This window comes from Notolabrus celidotus, chromosome 5 (genome assembly GCF_009762535.1).
Source record: "Notolabrus celidotus isolate fNotCel1 chromosome 5, fNotCel1.pri, whole genome shotgun sequence".
Taxonomy (NCBI): domain Eukaryota; kingdom Metazoa; phylum Chordata; class Actinopteri; order Labriformes; family Labridae; genus Notolabrus; species Notolabrus celidotus.
In genome coordinates, this window is record NC_048276.1 from 7,025,767 (window position 1) to 7,039,419 (window position 13,653).

Sequence of the window (13,653 nt, forward strand, 5' to 3'; positions counted from 1 at the left end):
CGGTTGTTGATCGATTTGACACATGCCTATCTTACTCAGTTGATTTATAATGAGTTGCTTGCCTTTCCCTAACTGTACTTGAGACTAGTGGACAAATGTCAAGGCTACCTGTTTCTGTGATCAGTCAAATATTCAAATAAAGTGTTATTGATGCATTTCTTCTCTTACCGACGACATCATTATTGTCTCTGTTCTCCAGCTCTGCGATGGGCACAAAGTCACAGTGGACTGTAGGAATGTCCTGACCGTCATCACACGGCACGATGGAGGACTGAGCGTGGAGGGTCATCTCGTAGTCGTGATTCAGTGTGTTGTACTGCTTGTTGGCCACCTTCAGCGTACCCTTGGTGATGTAGTACACCTACAGAGACAGAGAGAGCAGGATGTGTCTGCATTATAAAATTAAACCTGATCAGACTGGGTATTGATTGGAAATTTCAATCAACTGTGACTGATCAAATCCAATAAACAAGTTATTGATCCTGCAAAGGAAGTATTTATTAGAAAGAGAGATGTTTAAACAGGACTTTCTACTTCCCAGTACCAATTCATACACCTATACTTGAGTATCGGCCATTACAGGTACACAGAAAATAAATGCAGCTCTGAGCAAGTGTTTGGAGACTGAACAGTAAACAGTGACTTGAATATGTTAGGGAACACAAGGAACACCAAAGGAACACAGAACCAGATTACAAGCATGCATCTTAATCTTGGGAAGACTGACTCCACTGCTGAAAGTAGAAACTACTAGTTTGAGACATCATTTCAGTGGATTAAGGGATTTCTTTTAAATATTCTAACCTTGAATTGGACCAAAAAGGGTATAATTTGATATTTCACCTTAAATATGATGGAGAAGAGACAAAAACAAAAAACAAAAAAGGAAAAAAACAACAAAAACAAAAAACAGAACAGGGCAGCCAGTTCGTGGAGTTACATAAATAGTGTTTCAAAATTGTTAACATAAAAGTAACAACTCAGGAATGAGGTAAGGTGACATGAATATAAAAGAGGTTTAAGTTTAGGATGACCAAACCCATCCTATGAAAGTTAGTTCATGTTAAATTGTGCCAAAAAAGGTCCCCAAACTCTCTCAGAATACTCTTTGTGTCGGGTTTGTGCAAATTCAGTTTTTCCATTTGTATAACATAATGCATGTACAGTCATGGCCAAAAGTTTTGAGAATGACACAAATATTACATTTTCACAAATTCTGCTGTTTCAGTTTTTATAATGGCAATTTGCATATACTCCAGAATGTTATGATGAGTGATCAGCTCAACTGCAATTAATTGCAAAGTCCCTCTTTGCCTTGAAAATGAACTTTATCACCAAAAACACATTTCCACTGCATTTCAGCCCTGCTACAAAAGGACCAGCTAACATCATTTCAATGACACACAGGTGTCACACACATTAACACAGGTGTGGGTGTTGATGAGGACAAGGCTGGCGATCAATCTGTCATGATTGAGTGACTGGACACTTTAAAGGAAGATGGTGCATGACACCATTGTTCCTCATCTGTTAGCCATGGTTACCTGCAAGGAAACACGTGCATTCATCATTGCATTGCACAAAAAGGGCCTAACAGGGAAGTTTATAGCAGCAAGTAAGATTGCACCTCAGTCAACCGTCTATGGAATTATCAAGAACTTCAAGGAGAGAGGTTCAATTGTTGCCAAACAGGCTCCAGGAAGCCCAAGAAAGTCCAGCAAGCGCCAGGACCGTCTCCTGAAGGTGTTACAGCTGCGGGATCGGGCCACCACCAGTGCAGAGCTTGCTCAGGAATGGCAGCAGGCAGGTGTGAGTGCATCTGCACGCACAGTGAGGCGAAGACTTTTGGAGGAAGGCCTGGTGTCAAGGAGGGCAGCAAAGAAGCCACTTCTCTCCAGTAAAAACATCAGGGACAGACTGATATTCTGCAGAAGGTACAGGGACTGGACTGCTGAGGACTGGGGTAAAGTCATTTTCTCTGATGAATCCCCTTTCCGATTGTTTGGGGCATCTGGAGGAAGGCTTGTTCGGAGAAGACAAGGTGAGCGCTACCATCAGTCCTGTCTCTTGCCAACAGTGAAGCATCCTGAGACCATTCATGTGTGGGGTTGCTTTTCGGTCAAGGGAGTGGGCTCTCTCACAATCTTGCCTAAAAACACAGCCATGAATAAAGAATGGTACCAGAACGTCTTCCCAGAGCAACTCCTCCCAACCATCCAAGGGCAGTTTGGTGATGAAGAATGCCTTTTCCAGCATGATGGAGCACCTTGCCATAAAGCAAAAGTCATAACAAAATGGCTCGGGGAACAAAACATTAAGATTTTGGGCCCTTGGCCAGAAAACTCCCCAGATCTTAATCCCATTGAGAACTTGTGGTCAATCCTCAAAAGGCGAGTGGACAATCAAAAACCCACAAATTCTGACAAACTCCAAGCATTGATTATGCAAGAATGGACTGCCATCAGTCAGGATTTGGTCCAGAAGTTGATTGACAGCATGCTAGGAAGAATTGCAGAGGTCTTGAAAAAGAAGGGTCAACACTGCAAATATTGACTTATTGCATGAATTCTGTGTAATTCTCAATAAAAGCTTTTGATACTTATGAAATGCTTCTAATTGTATTTCATTATACCATAGAAACATCTGACAAAAACACCTAAAAACCCTGAAGCAGCAGACTTTGTGAAAATGTAATATTTGTGTCATTCTCAAAACTTTTGGCCATGACTGTATATGAGCAAATGCAAGAAGCAGGGTGGTGAGGTAGCCTTCCATATGAGGAGAATATGTTTTTAAGCAACCACCATCCTGAAATGCAGAGCAATCTGAATATCATATGACAACTCCAAAGTCTCTGCAGAGCATCCAAAGATGGCCAGGTTGTGGTTGGATGGAATGTCTCTGGAAAAGGCTTTTGAGAAACAGTCAAAAATTGAGGTCCAAAAGTTTCACAGTGCAGAGCAAAAAACAAAAATTTCATTTAGAAGACACTGAAGGAAAGCTGCATCTTTGAAAAGTCCAGTCTGTGCATCTTTATTCTAAAAGAGATGCCGGTCAGCTTGCCTCTAGTATAAAGAAACCAGATGGTGCACTGACATGGAAATCAGGCTTTCTAAAGACGGGTCATGTCCGTGTAAGTTTACTCTATGTACAGAAAAATCAGTACACTTTGTTACCGCATTGATCACAGACACAACAAGAACATGTTCCTCCGCCTACAGTGCAATGATCAGCTGTTCAAGTCTATGATGCACTGATGGTTATGGGATGAATTTTGATAGAAGTGCACCCCAGTTTGAGATAGCAAAAAATGCTCAACATTATCGGGTTGACACAGCACAGTCATAGTCATAGAGTTTGTTATTTCAGCTCATTTTCCTCCATAACAGCAAACACATTATGCAGGTGCTCCAGCCAGTTTCACAATAATGGGGTGGAGCTGACCAGGATCCCTTGTCCAAAAAACAACCACAGAATACAGGAAGTCAATCAACTCTAATTAAAATAGCTTCTGTTTCACCATAACCTTGTCAAAGATCTGAAAACCTTCCCACTAAGATGTGGTGTCATTGCAACCCCATGGCTTTAGTTATTCACCAGAAAATAAAAAGGAGCTGAGAGCAAACTCTGCTAACCAGCCCAATTTAAACTTAATATGCCAGGCACACTTCTTCATTTACTCTAAAAACTCTCTCTCTCTCTCTCTTCCTCCAAGCTTGTCTGCAGAGCTGCCTCTCTTTCACCATCTCTCCCTCTCACTCTCTGATTTACCCCACACAGAGATAGTAGCATGAAACTAATGTGATAAGCATTCAGGGCGCTCGGAGTCAGTCACACCCACTCTCTGTTCTGTCAATAGTCAGATCACGACGGGAGGACAGATTCATTCCTTTATTTATCTACGGAGGGCAGAGGGCACAAATTGGATCTGGGGCTGTTAGGAGTCACCGCCACTGGCTGATACCTGAGGTGGAGTGACTCTGGGATGATGACCGGGGTTAATTGAGTTATTAAGCTCTGTGGGAGACTGAGCTGAGCAACAGTTTAACATGTGTTGTACCTGTCTGCAGCTGCAAAGGTATACAGGAGCATGTAGAGGGCATGCTCTGGGTGAGGATGACCCAGCGTGGCACAGAGTAATAAGACCACATGTTTCTCTTGCTCTGACAATGAAAGATGGACTTTTTAAAATCACTTGAATTGTGTTTAACCAGATGAGTGATATATGATGACTCTCCTTCTGGAACCGCCCTTCAGGTTGATCCCTAATCTGAGTCTCCATAAGCATTAAAAGGCAATTTTTAAACATTAACTACACTCTAATATTCATGATTATTTAAACGATCTCTGTGCATGTTTTAGTTCTCGTATAAAATGCAGTTTAATTTGCAGGCCTGCAGCGAGGGGCAGAGGTCAGCGTCAGTGTCAGTTATGTAAGAGGAGCTGGAGCTGCTAGGCATCACACTTCTTAGTAAAAGGGCAGCAAAGCAGATGCTTGCTTACACAAGGTCTTGATCCGGAGCCCGCTGGTTGAAAGATGATCCCATTAACAAACTCTACATCCAAGATTCTTAAAGGGCAGAGGCTTTACCAAAATGATTCATGGGTAATAGTGTTTGACTGAATTATGAATGAGTATTGTTCTGCGTGATAGATGTTAGAAACGCTCATGAGTAAGTTCAGAAACTCCCAGATCAATCTTAATGTAATATTTGCATGCACAGGCACACCAAGAAAGTTATTCCTACAGATTAGTATGGGAGATAGAGCCTTCAGTTATCAGGCATTTCTCCTTTGGAATAATCTACCAGTCAGGGTCCGGGAGGCAGACACCCTCTCTACTTTTAAGAGTAGGCTTAAAATGTTCCTTTTTGATAAAGCTTGTAGTTAGAGCTGATTCAGGCTTGGACCAGCTCTTAGTTATGCTGCTGTAGGCTTAGACTGACACACAGGGATCCCCACTCCCATTAAAGTTACTAACCATAAACCTTTCTGGAGTCCCTGAGCTCCCTTGTCTCGTAGGTTCCTGCTGCTGTGGACGTGCCAGACTCCAGCTGCTACAACTACTACTATCCATCTCACCACTATCATCTCTCTCTTATTCTCCTCTATCCCTCTTTTCAACCCCAACTCGGTTTAGGCAGATGTGTGTCTAACATGAGTCTGGTCCTGCTGGAGGTTTCTGCCTGTTAAAGGAAGTTTGTCCTTGCCACTGTAACTTGCTAAATGCTGCAAAGTGCTCTGCTCATGGTGGATTAAGATGAGATCAGACTGAGTCCTGTCTGTAAGATGGGACTGGATCTCATCCTGTCTTGATGTTGGGTCTTTGTTAATAATAGAACATAGAGTACGGTCTAGACCTGCTCTGTTTGGAAAGAGTCTTCAAAATTTGTAGACCAGAGCACATGCATTTCCTCTCTATGATAAAGCTTCAGCTTCTGCTAAAAGCATTTCTCCCTTGGCCTCATTCCCATTTTGATAATATCTCAATTCACTGTGTAGCCCTACTTCCCAAAATCCTCATCCTGTCTAAAACTGAACAAGGAGTTTGAGCCAAAGCTAAGTTTCAGCGGTCTGAGTCGCCCAAACTGAATGGACATATTCCAAACTTCAGTCTTTTTTGGAGTGAAACTCCCTCTTTGTGTTTCTCTGGACAGTTTATCTTCAGTGAGGCACAGCTGAGGGGAGAAATCCTTGTAGATACACAGCCAAGGCACAACACTAATTTGCCTAATTAAGTCTTTATCTATCTCCTGCTAGTTTTATGGAAGTTTATTGACAGGCTTCTGAAGCTTTTTATGAGCGTTTGCCAAACTGTAGAAGACATTTTAGTGCAGAATTAAGATGTTTATCCCCATTTCCTGCCATGCTGTTAATAAAATGTGATTCATTTTAGTCCCAGCATACAGAGGAATACAGCATACCTCTCAATTTGCATATAGCATTTGAGTTTTGTATGACGATTGACTGTAAAAAAAAACCTGACTTTTCCTTAACAATCTTACAGGAACATATATATTAAACATTTAAATCTAAATGTATCTCTAACTAAGCCAGAAGAGAAGCTTTATAAACACATTTTCCATTCTGAACACAGCCTGCGGTACTTCCAGACATTTCCAAAAAAGTAAAAATAACCATTAGACAAGTTTTTCTCACACTGTTCTCAGCAGCACACTCCCAGCCCAATATATCCCCCCCAAATGTTCAGTATGTCTCAAACATATATATTTCAGTGAAATATGACTTAATGAATCCCTTCCACAAATCCTCTAATGCTTGCCTCCGGCTCATTCATTGGCCAAAAGTCCTGCAGGCATGAGAGGATTTCGTAGAAGGGGTTTATTAAGCACAACTTAACAAAGATACATTTGTTTGAAGCACTGAGAGCGCACAAAAAGTCTACCTGAGTCTGAGTCTCATTTCTTATAGTCTTTAGATATTGTCCTCTTATTGTCAAAATGGGACTTAAATATGAAACAGGAACCAGGAGCTTCTAAAACATGTCTCTGCAGCACTCTCAGCTACTGTAGTGCAGAAGTTATCATTTTGCATTGAAGTTATAATAACTCTCGTCGCTTCATGTGAGGAGAGAGATGAGTGAGGAGGATCTGCTCACCTTGCCTTGCTCCACTAGAGAGTAAAACTTGTCCACTTCTTTGTTGAAGACTGTGACCTTTATTTCTCCCTGTTGATCAAAATCAGACTCAGTTTGTTTCATGGATAAAAAGTCAAAACAGCCATGTGTGACATGTTTGATATGTGACAGTAATATAACAGTGAAGCATAAATGAACAAAGCAGACCGGCCTCTGGAATACTGTACTCACACTCTCGTCCAGTATCTCAAAGGAGAAGAGCTTCCCATCCCCTCTAGAGTTACTCCAGTTGCGGATGCTGGACTTGCTGGTGACTCTGGCTCTGATAGTCCACCTGAAGATAAACACAGGGGAGATGGTTGTTTTAGAAGATCAGCACTACATCAACACAACTACTTTAATTACTGAATATGGAAAGAGGGACGAAAAATAATGAAATGCTTGATATAGAGTAGTATTGTTGCAGTATCAATGTGGTACAAATAGCAACCAGAGTTTTTATGTCAATATAATGTTTTTTGTAGTATTAGCTGGCTCTCTTACAGATCTTCCGGTTGTGTAAGATGCTTCATTCGGATTGGTCAAAACCTCTTGACAACAGTTATTAACTTTCACTAACATTAGCAGTGCCAGAAGCTAACTGATCACACGTCATGTCAAATCAATCGGCGGAAAAGAGTTCAGACACTTTTAGCTTCTGCTTGTTGACACCATAGACCAGGGGTGTCAAACGTGCGGCCCGCGGGCCAAAACCGGCCCACCAGAGGTTCAAAAATCCGGCCCGCGGAACGACTTTGCAAAGGGAAAAAATTACAGAGAAGACATTAACTGCAATTTTTCAATAAAAGTAACTAATACTTCAAATGTGTCCTCTGGGGGTCGATTCATAAAGACTTTTTAGAGCACTATAAGATGATCCACTAACTACTAACACTAGCACTACACCGCTGCATACAACACTGTCCAGCAAGCACACTGTTCATGATGGAGCTGAGGGGTCCAAAATAATCAACTTTACCTTCTTCATTATTATAACCTCTCTGTTCTTTTGCAGTAAACATTACACTCTGTGTGTCAGGTGAGTGGGTAACCTGTGTGTTTGGTGTGTTCACAGCAGGTTTCAGGGCTTAAAGAGTTAAATATTCTGGAGCTGAACCCGCTCAAGACGGTAGAGATGACAGTGGACTTCAGGAGAAGCCCCCCCCCACTCCCCCCCTCACCATCTTGAACAGCACTGTGTCTACTGTGGACTCTTTCAGGTTCCTGGGATCCACTATTTCCCCGGACCTGAGGTGGACCTCCCACATAGACACAATCAGAAAAAAGGCCCAGCAGAGGATGTACTTCCTGCATCAGCTCAGGAAGTTCAACCTGCCCCAGGAGCTGCTGATCATGTTCTACACCTCCATCATCCAGTCTGTTCTGTGTACCTCCATCACTGTCTGGTTTGGCTCTGCAACCAAACTAGACAAACACAGACTGCAGCAGACTATAAGGACTGCAGAAAAAATCATCGGTGTCGACCTGCCCCCCATCCAGGACTTGTACCGGTCCCGGGCCAGGAAACGGGCAGGTAGCATCACTGCTGACCCCTCACACCCTGGACACAAATTCTTCAAACTCCTCCCCTCCGGCAGGCGCTACAGATCACTGTGCGCCAAAACAACCCGCCATAAGAACAGTTTCTTCCCCCAGGCTGTCACTCTGATGAACACTAAACCATAACAGTGTCACACCTGTCAGATAAATACTCTCTGTAAATATACATGTAGATACACAATGCAACAATTCTCAAAGCAGAATTCCATATTTCTATTTTTTGTACTATTTAACTTCTATTTTATAATGTAAAACTACCTCTGCAACTCACCACTGCACTTTATCATATTATTTTAGCCTGTACATATTAGTCAAGCCTATTTGTTGTTTCTTTGTATTTATAGCTAAGGTTATTGTTATTATATTTTTATTTTATCTTTGATTGTAGTTCTTATTCTTATTCCTATTCTGCCTTGTACAAAGAGAGCACAGTTTACCGAAGTCAAATTCCTTGTGTGTTCAAGCATACTTGGCGAAAAAAGCTGATTCTGATTCTGATTCTGAATATTCGGCCCACTATGAGACTCATCATGGAAAAACAAAGATATTTCATTAAATGAGAACATTTTCAGAATGTACTTGTCGTTATTTATAGGTTATTATGTTCTGATTTTACTGGTCCGGCCCACTTCAGATCAACTCGGGCTGTATGTGGCCCCTGAACTGAAATGAGTTTGACACCCCTGCCATAGACCATAAGGTGAGGTAAAACCGTTAGCTTCTGTTAGTATCAAACAATGTGGCTAAAATGCTAGTTTCATTAGCATGCTAAATCAGCAGATTCATATTGGATCCTGTCCAGAAATATTATCAACGAGCGGAGCAGGTGAGAGAAACTTTAGGTTAGCGAAACTTAGACCATGAGCGGTGGTGATGATAGCAGCAGGGTTCAAAGTTGTGACATTTGCTTCGTTTATTTAGAGAAGAAGGAGAGCTGAATGAGGACAGTTTCATGTTCAATACACTGCAACAGGCAGATAAGAATCCATCGCCACGGACCTCTAACTCAGGGGTTCCCAAAGTGTGGGTCGGTCCCGAGACACAAATGGAGGGTCGTGAGACGTCTTCCAGAATGTTTTTTATTCAAGTTATCTAAAATGAGTTCATTTTACCTAATATAGTAAAATATATCGACAAAAATAGTAGCTAAAGTTGAAATAAAACCTTGAAAATAGAAAATGTAATGAGTTTTCTGCCTTTCTTTGTTGCCATATGACTCCTAAGTTTAGGGTTAGTGAACAGTGAATTATCAAAAGCATCAGTAGCAGTAGGTTAATTCATAACGGCACAGGAAATGCTCATATAGGTAGGCTAATTTTCTGCAGACCAGCTAAATGAAGCCACATTAAATCACTTTGAGGGAGAGTGGGGGTTGCAAGTCTCCTGATGTCAGCTACTTTCTTGCCTGTACTTGATTATGGCGATGTTGTGTATATGTGTGCTTCATCCAGCTGCCTACAGACCTTGGTTCCGGTCTACCACTGTGCTCTGAGGTTTATCACTGGTTGTAGCCGCCTCACCCACCACTGCGAATTGTACGCTAAAGCTGGCATGCCTTCCTTAAATGTAAGGAGATATACACACTGGATGACTCTGGTTTATAAGGCTCTTCTTGGCTTGGCTCCTACTTATTTATGCACTTTTCTTCAGAGAACTGGAAGCCGTTATGCCCTACGATCAAATGACATTTTGCATCTTTCTACTCCTCGTGTTCGAACTGAAACGGGAAAAAAAGCATTCAGTTTCTCTGCCCCCTCTGCTTGGAATGCCCTCCAATCTGAACTGAAACTGTCAGCATTTGTTTCATTGGAAGCTTTCCGCTCTATCTTAAGAAAACGACAACGGAAATCCTTCGAGCAGTGCCTGTGTTCTTAAATTGTAACTGTAAAATAACTTCTGCACTTTATTTTATCAAATTGCTTGTATTTTATATTTTAATGTTTGTTGTCGTTATCTGTCTGTTTTGGTTACTATGACGTATGTTGCTGCCTCTCTTGGCCAGGTCACCCTTGCGAAAGAGGTTTCGATCTCAATGGGTCTTTTATCTGGTTAAATAAAGGTTAAATAAAAAGTCTTTGGCACCTATATTTTGGGGGTCGCAGGCTGAAAGTTTGGGAACCCCTGCGCAAACTGACGTGGATTCACTGGGACTAATTTTTAAAAACTGTTTACATAAATAATTTTAGATCAATGAAATAATATTTTAATCAAAGTTATTAACTTGTCTGTATCTTACCTTCGCGTCTTTCCATTTTCCATAACCACCTGCTCACCATACATTATCCCTTACTTAATGCACTGGTATTTGAGGGGCACCCTGTATCTGTAATACATAAGTCTAGGTATCTGAATCAGTAATGGGAAGGAAAAACTAGCAGTGCACGGTCTGTAGACTGGAATACACTTTATAAATCTTTCACTAGAATATTCTAATGGTTTACTTTTCTGTTCATATCAAAGGTTTCTGTTGTGTATGTTTACAGAAAACTTCTATTTACCCTTTGTTTAAAAGGACTCAACAAAAAGTTGAAGTTGACCAACAGTGCTGTGTGAAACTTTTCCAAAGGATTCACAGTTCAAAGGTCAGCGCAAGTAAAGCTACTGAGACACTTTTAAAAGCTTCCTTTTTTGTTAATGAGCACACCAACTCCGCTCACATCAGACAGGAAAGTGAAACACAACTGTGCAACAGAACAATTCCCATGGAAATTGGACGAGTGTCTTTTCTGTCTTTTTAAACTTCCATGAAAGCAAGAAAAAAAAAAAAAATCAGACATTTCTCTTTTCAAAGAGTGAACTAGGTGTTTGTACATCTGCCAACTCCTGGATGCATTTAAAATGTGCTTCTTGTTTCTGTTTTTAACACCAGCCAGCCGAGCTCGGCGGTTTATGCAACAGCGAGCTTTTTGACTGCGTTGATAATTGTGCAGCGGAGGATATTCGTACCATAACTTTGCCTGCAATTAAATCCCCTATCATGAGAGCAGCTGCTGGCCCAGAGTGAACCCCATTCCCTGCTCAGTATGGATAAGACTGCTACACTGTGGTTTATGGCAGCCAAAAGCCAATTATAGCCTGCTCTAGATGCTATTACTTAACACAGGGAGAATGGGATGAGAGATCCATGCAAGCGGCCATAAAAGACCCCGTGCGCACTCTCACAGCATTCCTATATAAGGCGCTGTATGTAACACTTTATGTCACACACACACATACGCTCTCTTCATTCCACACAGAAACATACAGAGAAGAGCAGCTGCTGAAGTCATCTCTTTTTACTCACTGTAGGTACTCCCCAACTTCAAAGTTAGAACAGTCATCAGTTTATTACAACACCTAGAGGCACAGTTATCTTTACAGCTTGCAATTTCAAACAGGGCTGCGTTATCAAAGCCCAAACACTGAGAGAGTGTTGACGGGATGCCTTTACTCAGATCTGAAACACTGCATCTTCTATTTGCAGAGCTCTTGTCTATCTTTGGACCACTTTAAAAGGTCAGGGACAGAGGTTTAAGCCAAATGAAACAATGGGAAGTGAAATGGGGAGAAAAAAAAGAGGGTAAAACTGAACCCCTGGGGGAGGGAGAGAAACTGTAAGAGGAGAGTAAAGGAGGAAAAGACTTTGTAGGCCAAATCCCCACCAGGCCTAATAACGGAACCTAAACCTCAGCAGTCATAAAGACTCAGCGGTACCTGCCATTAAAATACCCAATTCCAAGGCTGGAGCGGTCATTTCATTTCCATGCAGATGGGCTGAGGAACACGCACATGCAGGAAAGATTCACAGCCATGGTAAAAAATGACATTCACAGTTGTGCACACGCACAGATTTCAAAACATGCCATAAAGAGAGTCTCAGAAATGGAAGCAAACAGGGAAGCAGAGCCACAGGAGCAGGCAGAACAAGAAGTTCAGCTGATGACGGTGCAGAGAGGAGAAGAAATCACGGTGTAATGGTGAGTACGGCACAAGAGTGTTCAAAATTTGGTAGGATGCACCAAGGTCATGCTCAGGGCTTTATATTTATACATAGCCTACATGGAATTTTCAAAGTTGGAAACTTTCCATGGGAATTAATGGGAATAAATCAGGAGTTTACTAAATTGAAGGTTGGCTCTTAATATGGAACTTAAATATAGTTGAGGAAAATATATTTTAGCATAATCTTGACTAAAACAACAAGATTCAATGCAAGTACAGTTGAATATCTATGCTATTCCTCAATCACATAACACACTGCTTACTGCAGGTCTATAGAGACCACGCCCCCTACATGCACTGTGCATTCCTCCATCACATGCACAGATGATTTCTAGAATCCTGCAGAGGCGAAGCTTGAGAAGCTTGAGGGAAGATGCTTTTTTATTTGCATGTTGAATGGGACTTTTTTGGAGGGAGAGGGGCTCTTTGCATTTAACATTTTGAATGGGACTTTGTTGGGATTGCATTTTTGTTAATTTTTGAAAGGGTTGGGTCAGGGGGGGTGAGTTATATTTGACTCATGTTTTTGTTGTTTTTGTTCTTCAATGAAAGAATTGATTGTTCAATAAAATATTCAACACTTGATAAAGTTCTACTTACTAATAAATCTGTTTTAATTGTATTATTTTGGATGAATGTCTGCTTATAACAAAACAAATATCTATGCTTGGATATGATACCTTTCCATTAAATGACCCACAATTCCCAGTTAATTCCCATATATTCCCATAATTCCCATTGAAAGTTTCCAATTTGGAATATTTCCAAAAATCCTCAGCTTAACTTCCCATGGAAATTTTACAGAAAATGTCCACCCCTTTGCAACCCTATACAGGATCTCAGTTGTGTCTACACCCTCTTTTAGATACTGTACATGCATATTAAGAAGGTACGTGCACACACTGACACACAGTCTCACTTACTTGCTCTGGTATGGGTTTAGGCTACCGATAGGAATCACTGTTATTGAAGAGCCTGGAGAAGAGCCGTTAGACTTCATGGGTGAGCCTTTAAAGGGTGAACCTTTAAAGGGCGAGGTCTTCATGGGTGAAGCTTTCGCAGGTGAAAACTTCATGGGTGATGCTTTAAACGGTGAAGCCTGCATGGGAGGAGCTTTCGAGGGAGAAGTCTTCATGGGAGAAGCTTTTGAGGGGGAAAACTTCATGGGTGATGCTTTAAACGGTGAAGCCTGCATGGGAGGAACTTTCGAGGGAGAAGTCTTCATGGGTGAAGCTTTGAACGGTGAAGTCTTCATTGGGGAAGCCTCCATGGTTGAAGAAGTCATGGGTGAAACTTTCATGGTTGTCTTTCCGGCAGAGCTTCCTCCAGAGCCTGGGGATGGAAAGAGAGAAAAACATTTTTGGTAATTGATTCATTTAAGTTGTTTATCAAACTAAAAAAAGGAGTTTGTATATCCGTCCTTGAATTTTCTCGACAACCGCTCATCCAGCCAGCTTCATATTTGGCAGGCAGTT

The 13,653-nt window shown here is 41.5% G+C and overlaps 1 protein-coding gene across 2 annotated transcripts in view; it reads right to left on the reverse strand.

Moving 5' to 3' along the window:
* The window catches only part of LOC117812885 (replication protein A 70 kDa DNA-binding subunit-like), a 74,376-nt gene that overhangs the window by 40,905 nt on the left and 19,818 nt on the right, over nucleotides 1–13,653 (reverse strand). For both annotated transcript variants that reach the window (XM_034683872.1, XM_034683871.1), the window contains exons 7-10: nucleotides 13,102–13,510; nucleotides 6,830–6,932; nucleotides 6,620–6,688; nucleotides 169–361 (exon numbers count right to left, since the gene is read on the reverse strand). In XM_034683872.1, the coding sequence (XP_034539763.1) occupies nucleotides 169–361; nucleotides 6,620–6,688; nucleotides 6,830–6,932; nucleotides 13,102–13,510 (774 nt within the window). The remainder of the gene's footprint in view (nucleotides 1–168; nucleotides 362–6,619; nucleotides 6,689–6,829; nucleotides 6,933–13,101; nucleotides 13,511–13,653) is intronic.